Raw genomic sequence first — 15,879 nt, forward strand, 5'->3', positions numbered from 1 at the left:
GAAACAAATGTCAGAAAAGATTCAATATATTTGTATAGAATGGAGGATAAGGGGAAACATGTTAAAACTGCATATGACTCTTCTTGCTTGAGGGCCATGACAGACCACAATTCGTCCAGCCTCGGAGACACTTAGAAGACTCCCAAACTCAAAAGACTTTTAGCTTATTAATGAAATTTTAAACGTGGTTAAAAACACAACAGCACACTTCAAAACGGTATCTTTATCCTATTAGAAATAACACTAGAATTTTTTTCAGTCTTCTTAATGACACCTATTTTCATTAACGTTTATACATGATGGGAACACTACCAGCTTATACTGTAGTTATGTACCAGTCACTGTAATTTTCAATGCAATTGGAAATTCACTGTGCATGTTTCTTTGCTGAATTCCCAAATCAGCAAAAATATTCATCTGAAAAAATTAAATGCACCTAAAGTAAAAAATTCTTACCTTTATTAAGTTTTGAAATCTTTACATGTATGCAGAAAAATATAGGTTGGATTATGTATTGGTCCTTGCATTTCGAGGACGAAAGCTTTCATTCTCTATGGTTTTATAACAGTCCAAGTCGTTAACTTAATAAATGCAGATGTGATTATCTTTTGTTTTCATTAAAAATATACTGTAGACATACCTCAACTACCACAGCAAAATCCTCTTTCTCCATTTTGCCTGATATAGCTTGAGCTAGCTTGTGCTTTTGATGCTGCCGCATGTGTGACCTGCAAATAAAATTTCCAAGAACATTCAGTCTTGCTTTTTAAACTGGAAAGATGACTATTATATTCACAATACTAAAATTCGGAATTTTTCAAAACAAAATAGACATAAATATACACAAACAAAACCTACAATAGCCCAACTTGGAATAATGCCACAGATACATATACAACTCTGAATATTTTATGAAATGTAACTGTCTATGCTACTTACTGTTAAGGAGGATTATCTAGATGTGGAATATGACCCATAATGATGCAAATAAAAAATCTTCCTACAAACAGCAATAAATCATTCATCTTCGGCTTCCTGAGATATGTAGATATGTAATAACTATTTCTATAAAAAAAATTGGCCTACTTATTTCATATTTCATTCTAGTCTTAAAATTTTATCAAAGCCTTCTCAGTGGAAAAATTGGCAGTGACTTAGGTGATGACAATCTTAGAAAAAAAAAAAAAAGAGCAATGTCTCGTTTCAGAGCACCAAGACTTTTATGACTTTCTGGCTCTGGAAGCTATCACAATGAAGTTACCTTTCTTCTAGAATATTTTAAACACAATTGTTTTCCTTCAAAGATAGTTTTAATGCCCCTTATAAAATACTAAACAAGAGGTTTTTGATAGTCTAGTCATTTGTTTCATCCTCAAGTAGTTATGGCTCTATGGTGTGCCAGCGTTCCATGGTGACCAGACTAATATCAAAGAAATATCTTTTAGCCTGGTCTTGTAGCCAGGTATTGTGTGCTGTAATGAAAACACTATGACACATGATAGAGTGTAATGGACTTAAAGATAAGAGGGCATTCTCCCTTATCTTCAGCAAATCTGAACAGAGTTTTCCAATATCAAAACCTGTAAGAAGTGACTGTTGCGCATGCACTGCCATCTTGTTTTTGACCGGGCAGATAAAAGACCAGGAGCCATTATCTCTCTGGTCAATGTAACGTGCAGATGTCAAGCTAGTGCTCCTCACAAAAATCACTTCGTTCCTCAAATTTTTCATCATCGAGGATCATGGACACATCTATACTTGAAAGTTAAGTGCTTATTTTAAAGCTCCAGTTAAAAATTGTTACCAGTAATTTAAACTGTGGAACAGGTGTTTGTGTATGGAAGCCGGAAACCCAGAAACCAGACTTTGTTTTGCGAGCACATGGTCGGTGCTCTCTCATGATCCTCTTTGCTATTTGTGAAAAGTGAATAAATCTGAAGAACTGGTCATTCTATTTAGAAGTTTCAACTAAAAAAAATGTTCCACAATTTGTTATTAATTTGGATAATCCTTTCAGACAACAATGCCTACAATAGCCTAAAGGGTAGCCTACATGAGATGGTAGCTTAACGAATTCAGTGGGAATACTTTAGAGTTTATACTATAGCAGATGTTGTCTGCAGCCTATACCCTACGAGTACCTATCCTAAAGGTGATTTAAATAACCTGGATTAGGTAGTAACCTAAATTAACATAAGTAAGAACCTTTGCACACATCCTTTTATGGTCCTATGCAGCAGCCTAGTTTACACCAAGGACCCTAAGATCTGATACACAAGCTACAGATTTTTTCCCCTTTATATAGCTTGTATACTTAAGCATGATCAAAAATAACCCAGGCCTAGGCAGTACCTTATATTAAGTGATAACCTTTTACAAAACATCCCATTATTGGACTATATCATTAGCCTAGACCATGTAATCTAAGACTGGATGAAAATAGTAACCTGTGCTGGATGAGATGGTAGCCTAGCTTTAAGGCAACATACTAAGTGATAGCCTAGCTATAAGATTATACATTACTGGGTTACTGTACTGTTTATACATAACAACCTGGGTTAGACAAAAATAGTAGCCTAACTGTAAGTTTACATATTAGTAAGTTGCTGGTTTTATATAGCCTATACATTCCAGTGTGATCTATAAAAATCTGGATTAGGTAATACCGTATAATAGGCTTAGAAAGAACAAATAAGCCTAGGATTACATATAAACAGTATTCTAGGATCAATAAAAATAACATAGCTTTTTATAACTCAGTAACCTATATGCAAGGTTACACACTGGTAAGGTCTTATGTAGCCTATACCCTTACAAGTGATATAAACCTAGAACAGGCAATAGCCTTTCCAGATTAAGTACGAATCCCTTTTTAAGGGAATATCCTGCTGTTAGCTTAGAAACAGCATGGCTGAGTATCAGACAAAAGGGTAGTCTCGGCTACATAAAACAGAAAACCAGATTATAAGAGTTATTTTTTGTAAAGCTTATACAGTATCCTTAGGTTTTAAATAAACCTAGAATAAGAAGAGGCTTACAATAGGTTAAGCGAGAACCCTCTATGAAATCCTCTATGCTTAGCTTAACGTAGATTATACTAGATGGATTAACCTAAGCCATATAAAACAGTAGCTGGAGTTAGTTAAACAAATTGGTTCATAGAAGATTAGTCTGAATGGCATGACAATTTAGAATCAAAATTTCACATAGCCATTGCGAAGGTACTAACAGTTTAAGTAATACAGCCATATATGATGTCAAAATTAACCTACACCTCAAAGGGTTTAAGTTAATGTAGATTTTTTATAAAATGTAATACATCTACACATTAGCAATCAAATTAACCTGTAAGATGGAATATGCTAATGATACAGAGATTTACAAAAGTGTCCCTTTTTAAAAACAATTTATACTAATTAGTTTTTATTAACAACTCGGTTTTTTCACTACAGGGCTGCCATTATGCAGGACCCTCAGCTCAAGTGTTCTGTGGTAAATTGCTTGGTTCTCTTCTTGCCAGGGGGTATGGCCCATGCCACCTGCCATAAGCATAGCCCTGGTAAAAAACAAGACAAATTTGCTTGGTCGCCAGATATGTGCAAAATTTGTAGTATGCTCTTGGCAGCAAGTTTTAAGGACGAAACAGCTCGTTTTAAGCTGTCCCGACAGGCCGTAGGGTTCAGCAAGGGAGATGAAGGGGGAGATTATATCTATCCAGCAGAACTCTGGATATTTTAACCCGTTCTCAAACAATCCATGTTTGGGCCAAAACCCAGTAACATCAGTCCATAATACCTCCCAGGTGTACCCTGCAGAGGAAATATATGAATCTTCACTAGGAGATGATTTTCTTACAAAAGCATATGAAGTTGCTATTGCTACCAAAATGAACTTGCTGAACCCAGAAGGATTAGGGACACAACTTTCAGCTAACCATAGAAGAAACCTTCCAGAAAGTATTCAATCCCCCATACAGCCTTCAGCAGCTGAACAGGATCTTTCCCCAAAAGGGATACAAGGATCCACCTAAACCCAATTGAAATGACTACATTTTCAGAGGGGTATAGCAACTCACCCAGGACCTCTGCCCCTTGGGTAACAGGCAGTTACAGTTCAGCTGTGGATGCTCAGTCAGATTACGCAAGCACCCCCCCACCCCCAAAAGGGATCCACAGTTTGCGGCATTTGATCAATCCTGTAAGGAAATTATGAGTAACATCGAAGATGCCCTTGCCGCAGAACGGCAATATATAGCGGACATTTGGCATGATTCCAAACAAGAAATTAAAGAAATAAAGTCAGTGATGTACTGTACACTCCAAAGTGTAAAAGTACTGCATCCTGCAACCAAAAAGGGAGAGTGGAAACAAATTCTGCCCAAACAAGGTCAGAGGTTAGAATTCCAACTGGAACCATCAAAATGGCCAGTTCAGACTATAAAACTTCAGATCAAAACACAACAGGAGCTCCAATATTCTCCCCTGATGATAGTGATAATCCTTGGCGAGACACCTCGATGCGCATTTTTTTTCCTGATGGTAAGGATCTAATCAATGAGAGAAAAACCATGATTGAAGTTGTGGATGTGGAGTTTACAGATAGGGCAGCAGTACCTAATACAGAATGGTGCCTGATACCACCTGCGCCTGACATGGAGAAACCTCAAAAGGAAACAGTTCTCTTACCTGGAAATACAGCACAGAAAGCTATAGTTGAAACCTTTTACCAGGTCAACAGAACATGGATCTCTACTCCCATTATGAACAAAACCCAACTTGTTCACCAAGTACCCCCAGCCTTCTGTCCCTCACTTTTAAAATAATTAACTATGTGAAGGCAAACTTTCAGAATTATGTAGTATCTAGAAAATGGGAGCCAATGACAAAACTAAAACCATTTGCTACAGTCCTCCTGGTTTCAAAAAATTCCACCAAGGAATGGGCAACGCTTCGACTCCCTTTTGAAAGGAAAAAGCTCCTTTAGATGTAGCCACTAAGCAATTTGGGACCCCTATGAAAAGAATCTCAGATGAGACAGCTGCATCAGAATTTTGTGCTTGGATCTCCTCCTTAGTATCTTAACCTCTTCTAACCTCTTCCACCTTGCTAAAGTTGTCACTAAAAGGCTTCCAGAAGATTCCAGGACAATTTTTGCTGTTGTGGCTAAAAGTCTTATGAGAACCCTATGGGAAGCACTCTATGACTTTTTAGATTGGTGCATAAAAGCACGAATGGAAAAACTAGAAGGCTCCAACAAGTCAGTTCCCAATGTGACTGCTTTATTACAGTCTAACTCCTTCTGTAAGGATGTGTTTGAGTATTCTATGGTAACTCAAATCAACGAGCAAGCACTCCAACAAAATTGTACAGTGTATGGTCTCCTGGGAAAACGAGAATTCAGGAAACAAAAAAACCGAAATTTCCCTTTACCCATTTCTAAAAAGGCTCACTCTGATCAAAAATCATATAAGCCTTCAGTCACCTCCAAAAGTTTTCCTCATAAACAGGTAAGTGGTCAGAAGGGATGACCCCCCTCGAAGGGACAACAATAATCACATTAGCAAGGACATCCTTTTCACAAGGTCCAAGAACCATCTCATACAGGAAAAGGAAAAGCAGCACCTGGAATGCCTATCAAGGGAAAAGGTAGAGGAAGAGGAGGATACCAATAGGAATTGTTTGGTTGGGGGTTGACTCCAAAGACACCACAAGGAATGGAAGTCTTCTCCTTGGGGGTACAGCATTATTCTCAACGGGCTGGGGTGGAAATGGTCTCATCCCCCCACCCCCACCCCACCGCAGTTAAAGGGATTCTTTCAAAAACCAGACCCCTATCTGTAAGATTACATGCAGAAGGCCCTGTTAAAAGGAGCCATAGAGAAACATGCATATATTTGTCACCAAGCACATCTCTTCAGTGTTCCCAAAAGGATTCCTCCGAACGAAGAGTGATCCTCGACCTATCAACACTGAACAAGTACATTGTTTGCCAAAAGTTTCGGATGACTACTGTTGCCCAAGTATGCTCAATCATTCCAAAAGGGATCTGGACAGTTTCTATAGATCTCAAAGATGCATAATGGCACATATCGCTCTTCCCTTCCGCCCCTTCCTAGGGTTCTGGATAGGGAAAGATACGTAGAGGTTCAAAGTCATGCCTTTTGGGCTAAACATTGCCCCAAGAATTTTTACAAAATTAGTAACGGTAATTATCTGGGAACTCAGAAAAGAAGGAATACAACTAATAGTTAATTTGGGATTCCACATCAAAAGAGTGCTTGACAAGCCTAAGAGCAGTGGTCAACAGACTCCAGTCAAAAGGTTTTATAACAGATGGGAAAAAATCCTGCCTCACGCCCTGCAGACATTTTCAGTGGCTGGGTCTGTGTTGGGATACTCTTCAGGGCTTGTTGTCTCTCCCCATCAAAACTCAGAACAGGATAAGGATAAACCTCAAAAGGTTCCTGGCACAGTCCAGGGTTTCCAGAAGGCAATTAGAATGTATGATGGGTCTGCTGCAGTTTGCATCAGTAATAGATCCAATACTCAGATTGCAATTGAAAAATGTGAACAAACTTTGGCTATCGCATACAAGAATAAAAGTGGCGGGACTGATCTCACCAAAAGAATCAGAAAGTTGGGAGGATACTTTGGCCTTGGACCCAGAAGGAATCTCTGGCAAAACAGGTCACCCTGACTCCTCCATCTATATGAGTGACAATACACACAGATGCCTCTTAGATAGGTTGGGGAGGACACTGGGAGGATCGGCAGGTGGCAGGGAGGTGGTCAGCTACTCTGAGGAATTGTCGTATTAATTTCCTGGAGCTGATGGCTGTCTTTTTGTCTGTCAAAAAACTCAAACCTCCAGAAGAGACACATATTCTGCCGGTTCTAGACAACATGACTGCAATTGCCTGCATCAAGAGATCTGGATCATGCTCACCTCCTCTCAATATGATAATACTGGCCATACTTCGGATGGCACAAGTAAAGAAGTCGCACCTGTCTGCAATTCACCTCACAGGGTCTCTCAATGTCATAGCAGACTCTCTATCAAGGGAGACAACAGCCTCAACTGAGTGGATGTTGGACAACCACTCTTTTCAAACACGAGCTAACATGCTTCCACAACCGGAAGTGGACCTGTTCGCCACATACAAGAATCACAAACTCCCAGTATATGTGTCTCCAAACTTGGACAATCAAGCAACAGCAAGAGATGCCTTCCTACAAGACTGGAACAAATGGAGGACGATATATCTTTTTCCTCCATTGTCCCAGATTTCGAAGGTTTTGAGCAAACTCCTAACCTTCAAAGGAACAGCTTACTTAATAGCCTGAAATAGGCCAAACAGGCATTGGTTCCTATTACTTCAACAATGGGAGAAAAGATCAATTCCACTACTGTCCACTGTTCTATCCCAGAAAGTAAGAGGGAAAGCCTTTTAAGCATCGTCCATCCTGAGCTGAGACCTTCACATATGGATTTTTAAAATATTATCTACTGTGAAAACTACTCACCCAACATTGCTATGTACCTAGTGCCAAAATTAAGGACATCATCTATCTGGCAATACCAGTCCGTATGGACAATATGATTAGATTGTATCCGTACTGACAGCCCAGTCGGGATTTCTATAGAAACGCTTTAAAATTTTCTTATATACCATTTTGAAGACAAACGTCTTGCAGTTACAACATGATGGCATACAAGGTAGCATTAATGGAACCCTTGCTTCATGGATTCGGGATTGACTCAGCATAGAAATTGTCAATTCCCTTCCGCAGTCTTTTGCTCTACAAAGACCCGCTCCAGAAAGACTTGCATACTTGGCCGCTGAACAAGATACTTAAGACTTCTATCTACCCCTCAGTTCAGCAGACCCAATACAACCACAACTCACGTGCTACAAAAAGCAATCTTCCTGGCTGCATTAGCATCAGGAGCCCATATTAGTGAACTGGGCTCTCTTAGATGGGGACAATACATCACTCAAATTGCTGATAATCAATTATTATTGTCCCCTGGCCCATCATTCATGGCCAAGAATGAGGATCCTTTAAGAAGGAAATCTCCTATTCTTATAAGAAAACTCAATTTAGCAGACAAAACATTATGCCCAGTTCAAGCACTTAAGGTTCACCTAGAGGTCATGGCAAACATCCCAGAAGGTCCGATTTTCCTACGTCCTAGCACAAACAAACCACTCTCACTACAAGGGCTAAGGATAATTTTAGTGTCCCTCATTAAAAAGGCAAACCCACACTCCTTTCCTAGGATACATGATATTAGGAAAGTAAATACGCCGTTGGCCTTCTTCAGAAATGTCTCTTTCGAAGAAGTCTCCGAATGTACAGGGTGGTCATCAGAGACAGTACTCTTAAAAATGACTGCCATAACCTTGAGCAAATTCAACTACATTGTGTATCAGCAGGTGGTATGTTTAGTTCTGACCCCATAGGCACTACAGTGGAAAACCAGGGGTCTTCCTAACGGGTGGGTATGATGACTATCGCTGGGGAAGGTGCAACAAGACTGCAACCATACCCAGCATACTTAGGTAAGTCACTACAAAATTACACCCTTAAAACTCAAGTTCTTGTATAGTTTCTCGTTTCTTGTTACCAAAACCCAAAAGGTTTTTTAAAATAAGGAATGGGGTTTGAAACTTGTGGTTTGACCTTGAACCAGAATTTTTTTTTTCTTTGGGTTGTTGGGATTAAAATTTTGAGAGCTTAACGCTTTTGCCACCTGTCAATTTCTTTGTAAAGGTCATTGAGGACAAAACAAGCAACTACACTATCAAAAAGCAGGTTTTGATGTAGGAAAAACCTATTTTTGGTAGTTGCTGTTGAGTCCTCAAAACCCTCCCACTTCCCTGACGAAAAGGCATGGGATTTGGGCAAGGGATCATCCTAAGCTGACCAACAGAGAATAATGGCTCCTGGTCTTTTATCTGCCCGGTCGGTCGAAAACAAGATGGCAGACGCACATGTGCAATAGTCACTTCTTACAGGTTTTGGCACAAAACTGGGTTCAGCTTTACTGAAGATAAGGAAAATGCCCTCTTATCTTTTCGAGTATAATTATACTCTATTACATGTCATAGTGTTTTCATTACGACACAATACCTGGCTACAAGACCAGGCTAAACGATATTTCCTTGATATTAGTCTGGTCACCATGGAGCGCTCTCACACAATGGAGGGGTAACTCCTTGAGGACTCAATAGCAACTACCAAAAATAGGTTTTTCCTACATCAAAACCTGTTTTTTCCCTGAGCGTTATACGCTACTAAACTTTCATGCCAAGTTTCCATACTGTCATGATATTCTTTTTTGAACAAAATTTATCAGCATTATTCAAAAACATTTTGGTGCTTTGAATGTTAAATTTGTTCCTGTCAACCCCCAATCCTGAACACTAACATATGAAGTCATACAAAAGTTTTAAAACTCCTATTGAAAATGAAGATTTCTGCATAACTGGACAAACTTCAAGCCAACTGGAACCACCAGTACTCGAATCTTTAAGATAAAACAGCTTTTTCCGAAACTGAACATATCCAAACTTAGAGAAATGGCATAGGTGAGCGAGGAACACTGATAAGTACTTGAAATAAGAGGGAACTGGAGAAAATGCAATCATCCAAACTCAAAGAGAGTGCATAGCACAATGAGGAACACTGATAAATACTTGAAGTAAGAGGGAGTCAGAGAGAAATGCAGAACACCCAAAACCAAAGAAGGTGCATAGCAGAATGAGGAATACTGAGAAGTACCCAAAGAGGGAGTCTGAGAGAAAGAACACACCTCCAAACTCAGAGTAGGTGCATAGTAGAATGAGGATCACTAACAAGTATCTCAAGTAAGAGGAAGCTGGAGAGAAAGGCAGCACATCCAAACTCAAAGAAGGTGCATAGAAGAATGAGGAATACTAACACATACTTTACGAAGGAGCCAGAGAGAAAGGCAGCACCAACAAACTCAGAGAGGGTGCATAGCAGAATGAGGAACACTGAGAAGCCCTTCAAGTAAGAGGGAGTAACAGAGAAAAGCAGCACATCCAAACTCAAAGATGATGTGTAACAGATTGAAGAACACTGATAAGTAAGGGGAGTCAGAGAGAAAGGCAGCACCTCCAAACTCAAAGAAGGTGCATAGCGGAATGAGGAACACTGATAAGTACTGTAACAAAGAGGAGTCAGAGAGAAAGGAAGTACATCCAAACTCAGACATGGTGCATAGCAGAATGAGGAACAATTTAGTACTTAAACGAGTGAGCATACATAGTTCAATCATTTTTGGCATTTTTTAATGTACCTGAATGTGTCCCAAAGAATCATTCTATTTCATGATGAATGGGGTTGTGACAAGTGTTACTTACAGGGGAGTGATTAACAGAAAACACGAAGGAAAATTTGTTTATATGTGCTTCATAATATAAAACTGACAGATTTTAACAGATAAGACAACTAAAAAGAAAATCACCTCCATGAATCTTCTCTTACAAATCCACTTCCACATTCACTACACTTGAATCTGCGGTAACAAGTAGGTTTGTTGGTCCTGCGTCCTCCACTGTTGTTATTTCCAGCATTTCTGCCCCTATTGCTTGCCCCAGTGTTTACTCTTTTATGATTTGTTATGTCACAACCATGCTTATTCCTCACATGGTACCTTAGATTGCCTTAAAGAAAAGGAAAATATTATTAAAGATTAGAATTGTACATCATCTGCTTATTGACACAACCACAATATTACACATATTAACATTAGCTTTTATTATTCATTCAATAATATGAAAGTTTCAAAACTTTACAGTTGCAAATATGGAAGTTTCAAAAATTTACAGTTGCAAATATGAAAGTTTCAAAACTTTACAGTTGCAAAACTTGCACCTCACACAATTATGTAAAATTATATGACTCACAAGACCAAGCTTCAGATCAAGTATCATGGAAGATGGGATTCATTATATGACTCACAGGACTACACTTCAGATCAAGTGTCATGGAAGATGGGATTCTATTATATGAGTCACAGGACTAAACTTCAGATCATGTGTCATGGAAGATGGGATTAGATTGCACGACTCACAGGACTAAACTTCAGATAACGTGTCAAGGAAGATAGGATTCCATTATATAACTCAAAGGACTAAACTTCAGATCAAGTGTTATGGAAGATGGGATTCCATTATTCGACTCACAGGACTAAACTTCAGATCAAGTGTCATGGCAGATGGGGTTCCATTATATGACCCACAGGACTAAACTTCAGATCAAGTGTCATGGGAGATGGGATTCCATTATATGACTCGCAGGACTAGACTCCAGATCAAGTGTCGTGGAAGATGCGATTCCATTACATGACTCACACAACTAAGCTTCAGATCAAATGTCGTGGAAGATGGGATTCCATTGCATGACTCAAAGGACTAAACTTCAGATCAAGTGTCATGGAAGATGGGATTCCATTAAAGGACTCACACGACTAAACTTCAGATCAAGTGTTGTAGAAGATGGGATTCCATTGCATGACTCACAAGACTAAACTTCAGTTCAAGTACCACGGAAAATGGGATTCCATTATATGACTCGCAAGACTAGACTTCAGATCAAGTGTCTTGGAAGATGGGATTCCATTGCATGACTCACAGGACTAAACTTCAGATCTAGTGTCATGGAAGAGGGGATTCCATTGCATGACTCACAGGACTAAACTTCAGTTCAAGTGCCACGGAAAATGGGATTCCACTATATGACTCGCAAGACTAGACTTCAGATCAAGTGTCTTGGAAGACGGGATTCCATTGCATGACTCACAGGACTAAACTTCAGAACTAGTGTAATGGAAGATGGAATTCCATTATATGACTCACAGGACTAAACTTCAGATCAAGTGACATGGTAGATGGGATTCCATTATAAGACTCACGGGACTAAACTTCAGATAAAGTGTCATGAAAGATGGGATTCCATAATATGACTCACGGGACTAAACTTCAGAGATAAAGAGTCATGGAAGATCACATTCCATAATATGACTCACAGGAATAAACTTCAGATCAAGTGCCATGGAAGACAGGATTCCAGTATACGACTCACACGACTAAACTTCAGATCAAGTGTCATGGAAGATGGGATTCCATATGACTCAAAGGACTAAAATTCAGATTAAGTGTCATGGAAGATTGGATTCCATTATATGACTCACAGGACTAAACTTCAGATCAAGTGTCATGGAAGATGAGATCCCATTATGTGACTCACAGGACTAAACTTCAGATCAAGTGTCACAGAAGGTGCAATTCCATTATATGACTCGCAGGACTAAACTTTGGATCATGTCTCATGGAACATGAGGTTCCAATATATGATTCACCAGAATAAACTTCACATCAAGTGTCATTGAAGACTCGATTAATTATGTGTCATGGATGATGGGATTCCACTATATGACTCACACAAATAAACTTCACATCAAGTGTCATGGAAGATGGAATTCCACTATATGACTCACAGGAATAAACTTCAGACTAAGTGTCACTAAAGATAGGATTTATTTACATGACTCACACAACAAATCAAGTGTCATGGAAGATGGGATTCCATTATATGAATCACAGGCCTAAGCTTCATATCAAGTGTTATGGATGGTAGGATTCCATTATATGACTTACAGGGCTAAGCTTTAGGTCAAGTGTCTTGGAAGATGTGATTCCACTATACGACTCACACCAATAAACTTCAGATCAAGTGTCATGGAAGATTGGATTCTATTATATGACTCACAGGACTAAATTTCAGAAGTGTCATAGAAGATGGGATCCCGTTATATGATTCACAGGACTAAACTTCAGATCAAGGGACATAGAAGATAGGATTCCATCATATGATTCAGAGGAATAAACTTTAGATCAAGAGTCACTGAAGATAGGATTCAAATATATTACTCACAGGACAAATCAAGTGTCATGGAAGATGGGATTCCATTATATGAATCACAAGACTAAGCTTCATATCATGAGTCATGAAGAATGAGATTCCATTATATGACATAAGAATTAACTTCAGATCAAGTGTCACTGAAGATAGGATTCAATTACATGGCTCCCAGGACAAATCAAGTGTCATGGAAAATGGGATTCCATTATATGAATCACAGGACTAAATATCAGATCAAGTGTCATGGAAGATGGGATTCCATTATATGACTCACAAGACTAAACTTCAGATCAAGTATCATAGAAGGTGTGATTCCATCATATGTCACCAGGACTAAACTCCAGATCAAGTCGGATGGAAGATGGGATTCCATCATATTATTCACAGGAATAAATTTTAGATCAAGTGTCATTTAAGATATGATTTAATTATATGACTCAAAGGACAAATCAAGTGTCATGGAAGATGAGATCCATTATATGAATCAAAAGAATTAACTTCAGATTAAGTGTCACTGAAGATAGGATTCAATTACATGGCTCCCAGGACAAATGAAGTGTCATGGAAGATGGAATTCCATTATATGACTCACAAGAATAAACTTCAGATCAAGTATCACTGAAGGTAGGATTCAATTATATGACTCACAGGACAAATCAAGTGTCATGGAAGATAGGATATCATTATATGAATCAAAAGACTAAATTTCAGATAAAGTTTCATGAATGATGGCGTTCCGTTATAAGACTCAAAAGACTAAACTTCAGATCAAGTGTCATGGAAGATGGGATTCCATTACATAACTTACAGGACAAAATTTCATATGAAGTGTCATGGAAGATGGGATTCCACTATATGGCTCACACAAATAAACTTCACATCAATTGTCATGAAACATTGGATTCCATTATAAGATTCATATCAAGTGTCATAGAGGCGGCTCACCGGACTAGACTTCCGATCAAGTGTCATGGAATATGGGATTCCATTATATGACTCATAGGACTAAACTTCAGATGAGGTGTCATGGAAGATGGGATTCCATTATATAACGAACAGGAATAAACTTCAGATCAAGTGTCACTGAAGATAGGATTCAATTACATGACTCACAGGACAAATGAAGTGTCATGGAAGATGGGATTCCATTATAAGAATTACAGGACTAAACTTCGGATCACGTGTCATGGATGATGGGATTCCGTTATATGACTCACAGGACTAAGCTTTAGATCAAGTGTCTTAGAAGATGGGATTACATTATATGACTCACAAATAAACTTTAGATCAAGTGTCATGGAAGGTGGGATTCCATTATATGACTCACAGGACTAAACTTCAATTCAAGTACCTTGGAAGACGGGATTCCAATATATGAATCATAGGATTAAACTTCAGATGAAGTGTCATGGATGATGGGATTCCATTATATGACTCACAGGACTAAACTTCAGATCAAGTGTCATAGAAGATGGGATTCCATTATATGACTCACAGGAATAAACTCCACATCAAGTCTCACGGAAAAAGTGATTCCATCACATGATTCACAGGAATAAACTTCAGATCAAGTGTCATTGAACATAAGTTTCAATTATATGACTCACAGGACAAATCAAGTGTCATGGAAGATGGGATTCCATTACATGACTCAAAGGACTAAACTTCAGATCAAGTGTCAAGGAGGATGGGATTTCATTATATGACTCAGAAGAATAAACTTCAGATCAAGTGTCACTGAAGATAGGATTCAATTACATGACACACAGGACAAATCAAATGTCCTGGTAGATTGATTTCCATTATATGAATCATAGGACTAAACTTCAGATGAAGTGTCATGGATGATGAGAATCCATTACATGACTCGCACGAATAAACTTCAGCTCAAGTGTCATGGAAGATGGTATTCAATTACATGCCTCACAGGACAAATCAAGTGTAATGTGAGATGGGATTCCATTATATAAATCACAGGACTAAACTTCAGATCAAGAGTCATAAAAGATGGAATTCCATTATATAACTTACAAGACTAAACTTCAGATGAAGTCTCATGGAAGATGGGATTCCATTATATGATTCACAGGAATAAATTTCAAAAGAAGTATCATTGAAGCTTCGATTAATAATGACTCACAGGACAAATCAAGTGTCATGAAAGATGGGATTTCATTATATGACTCACATGAATAAACTTCAGATGAAGTTTCACTGAAGAAAGGATTCAATTACATAAATTACAGGACGAATCAAGTGTCATTGAAAATGGGATTCCACTATATAAATCACAGTGCTAAACTTCAGATTAAGTGTCATGGATGGTGGGATTCCATTATATGACTTACGGGACTAAGCTTTAGGTCAAGTGTCTTGGAAGATGTGATTCCATTATGTGACTCAAACAAATAAATTTCAGATCAAGGGTCATGGAAGATGGGATTCCATTATTTGACTCACAAGACTAAACTACAGATCAAAGGTCATAGAAGCTGGGATCCCATTATATAACTCACTGGACTAAACTCCAGAACAAGTGTCACAGAAGATGGGATCCCATTATATGACACATAGGACTAAACTTCAGATCAAGGGTCACAGAAGATGGGATTCCATCACACGATTCACAGGAATAAACTTTAGATCAATTGACATTTACGATAGGATTCAATTATATGACTCACAGGACCAATCAAGTGTCATGGAAGATGGGATTCCATTATATGAATCACAGGACTAAACTTCAGATCAAGTGTCATGCAGGATAGGATTCAATTATATACCTCACAAGAATAAACTTCAGATCAAGTGTCACTGAAGATAGGATTCAATTACATGACTCACAGGACAAATCAATTGTCATGGAAGATGGGGTTCCATTATATGAATCAAATAAACGTCAGATCAAGTGCCATGGATGCTTGGA

At 38.5% G+C, this 15,879-nt stretch overlaps 1 protein-coding gene across 1 annotated transcript in view; it reads right to left on the reverse strand.

The window, feature by feature from the left end:
* LOC136825227 (uncharacterized) overlaps window positions 1-15,879 on the reverse strand; it is a 595,353-nt gene that overhangs the window by 65,725 nt on the left and 513,749 nt on the right. The window contains exons 17-18 of the mRNA XM_067081250.1: window positions 10,495-10,693; window positions 641-728 (exon numbers count right to left, since the gene is read on the reverse strand). Of these exons, the coding sequence (XP_066937351.1) occupies window positions 641-728; window positions 10,495-10,693 (287 nt within the window). The remainder of the gene's footprint in view (window positions 1-640; window positions 729-10,494; window positions 10,694-15,879) is intronic.

This window comes from Macrobrachium rosenbergii, chromosome 37 (genome assembly GCF_040412425.1).
Source record: "Macrobrachium rosenbergii isolate ZJJX-2024 chromosome 37, ASM4041242v1, whole genome shotgun sequence".
NCBI lineage: Eukaryota > Metazoa > Arthropoda > Malacostraca > Decapoda > Palaemonidae > Macrobrachium > Macrobrachium rosenbergii.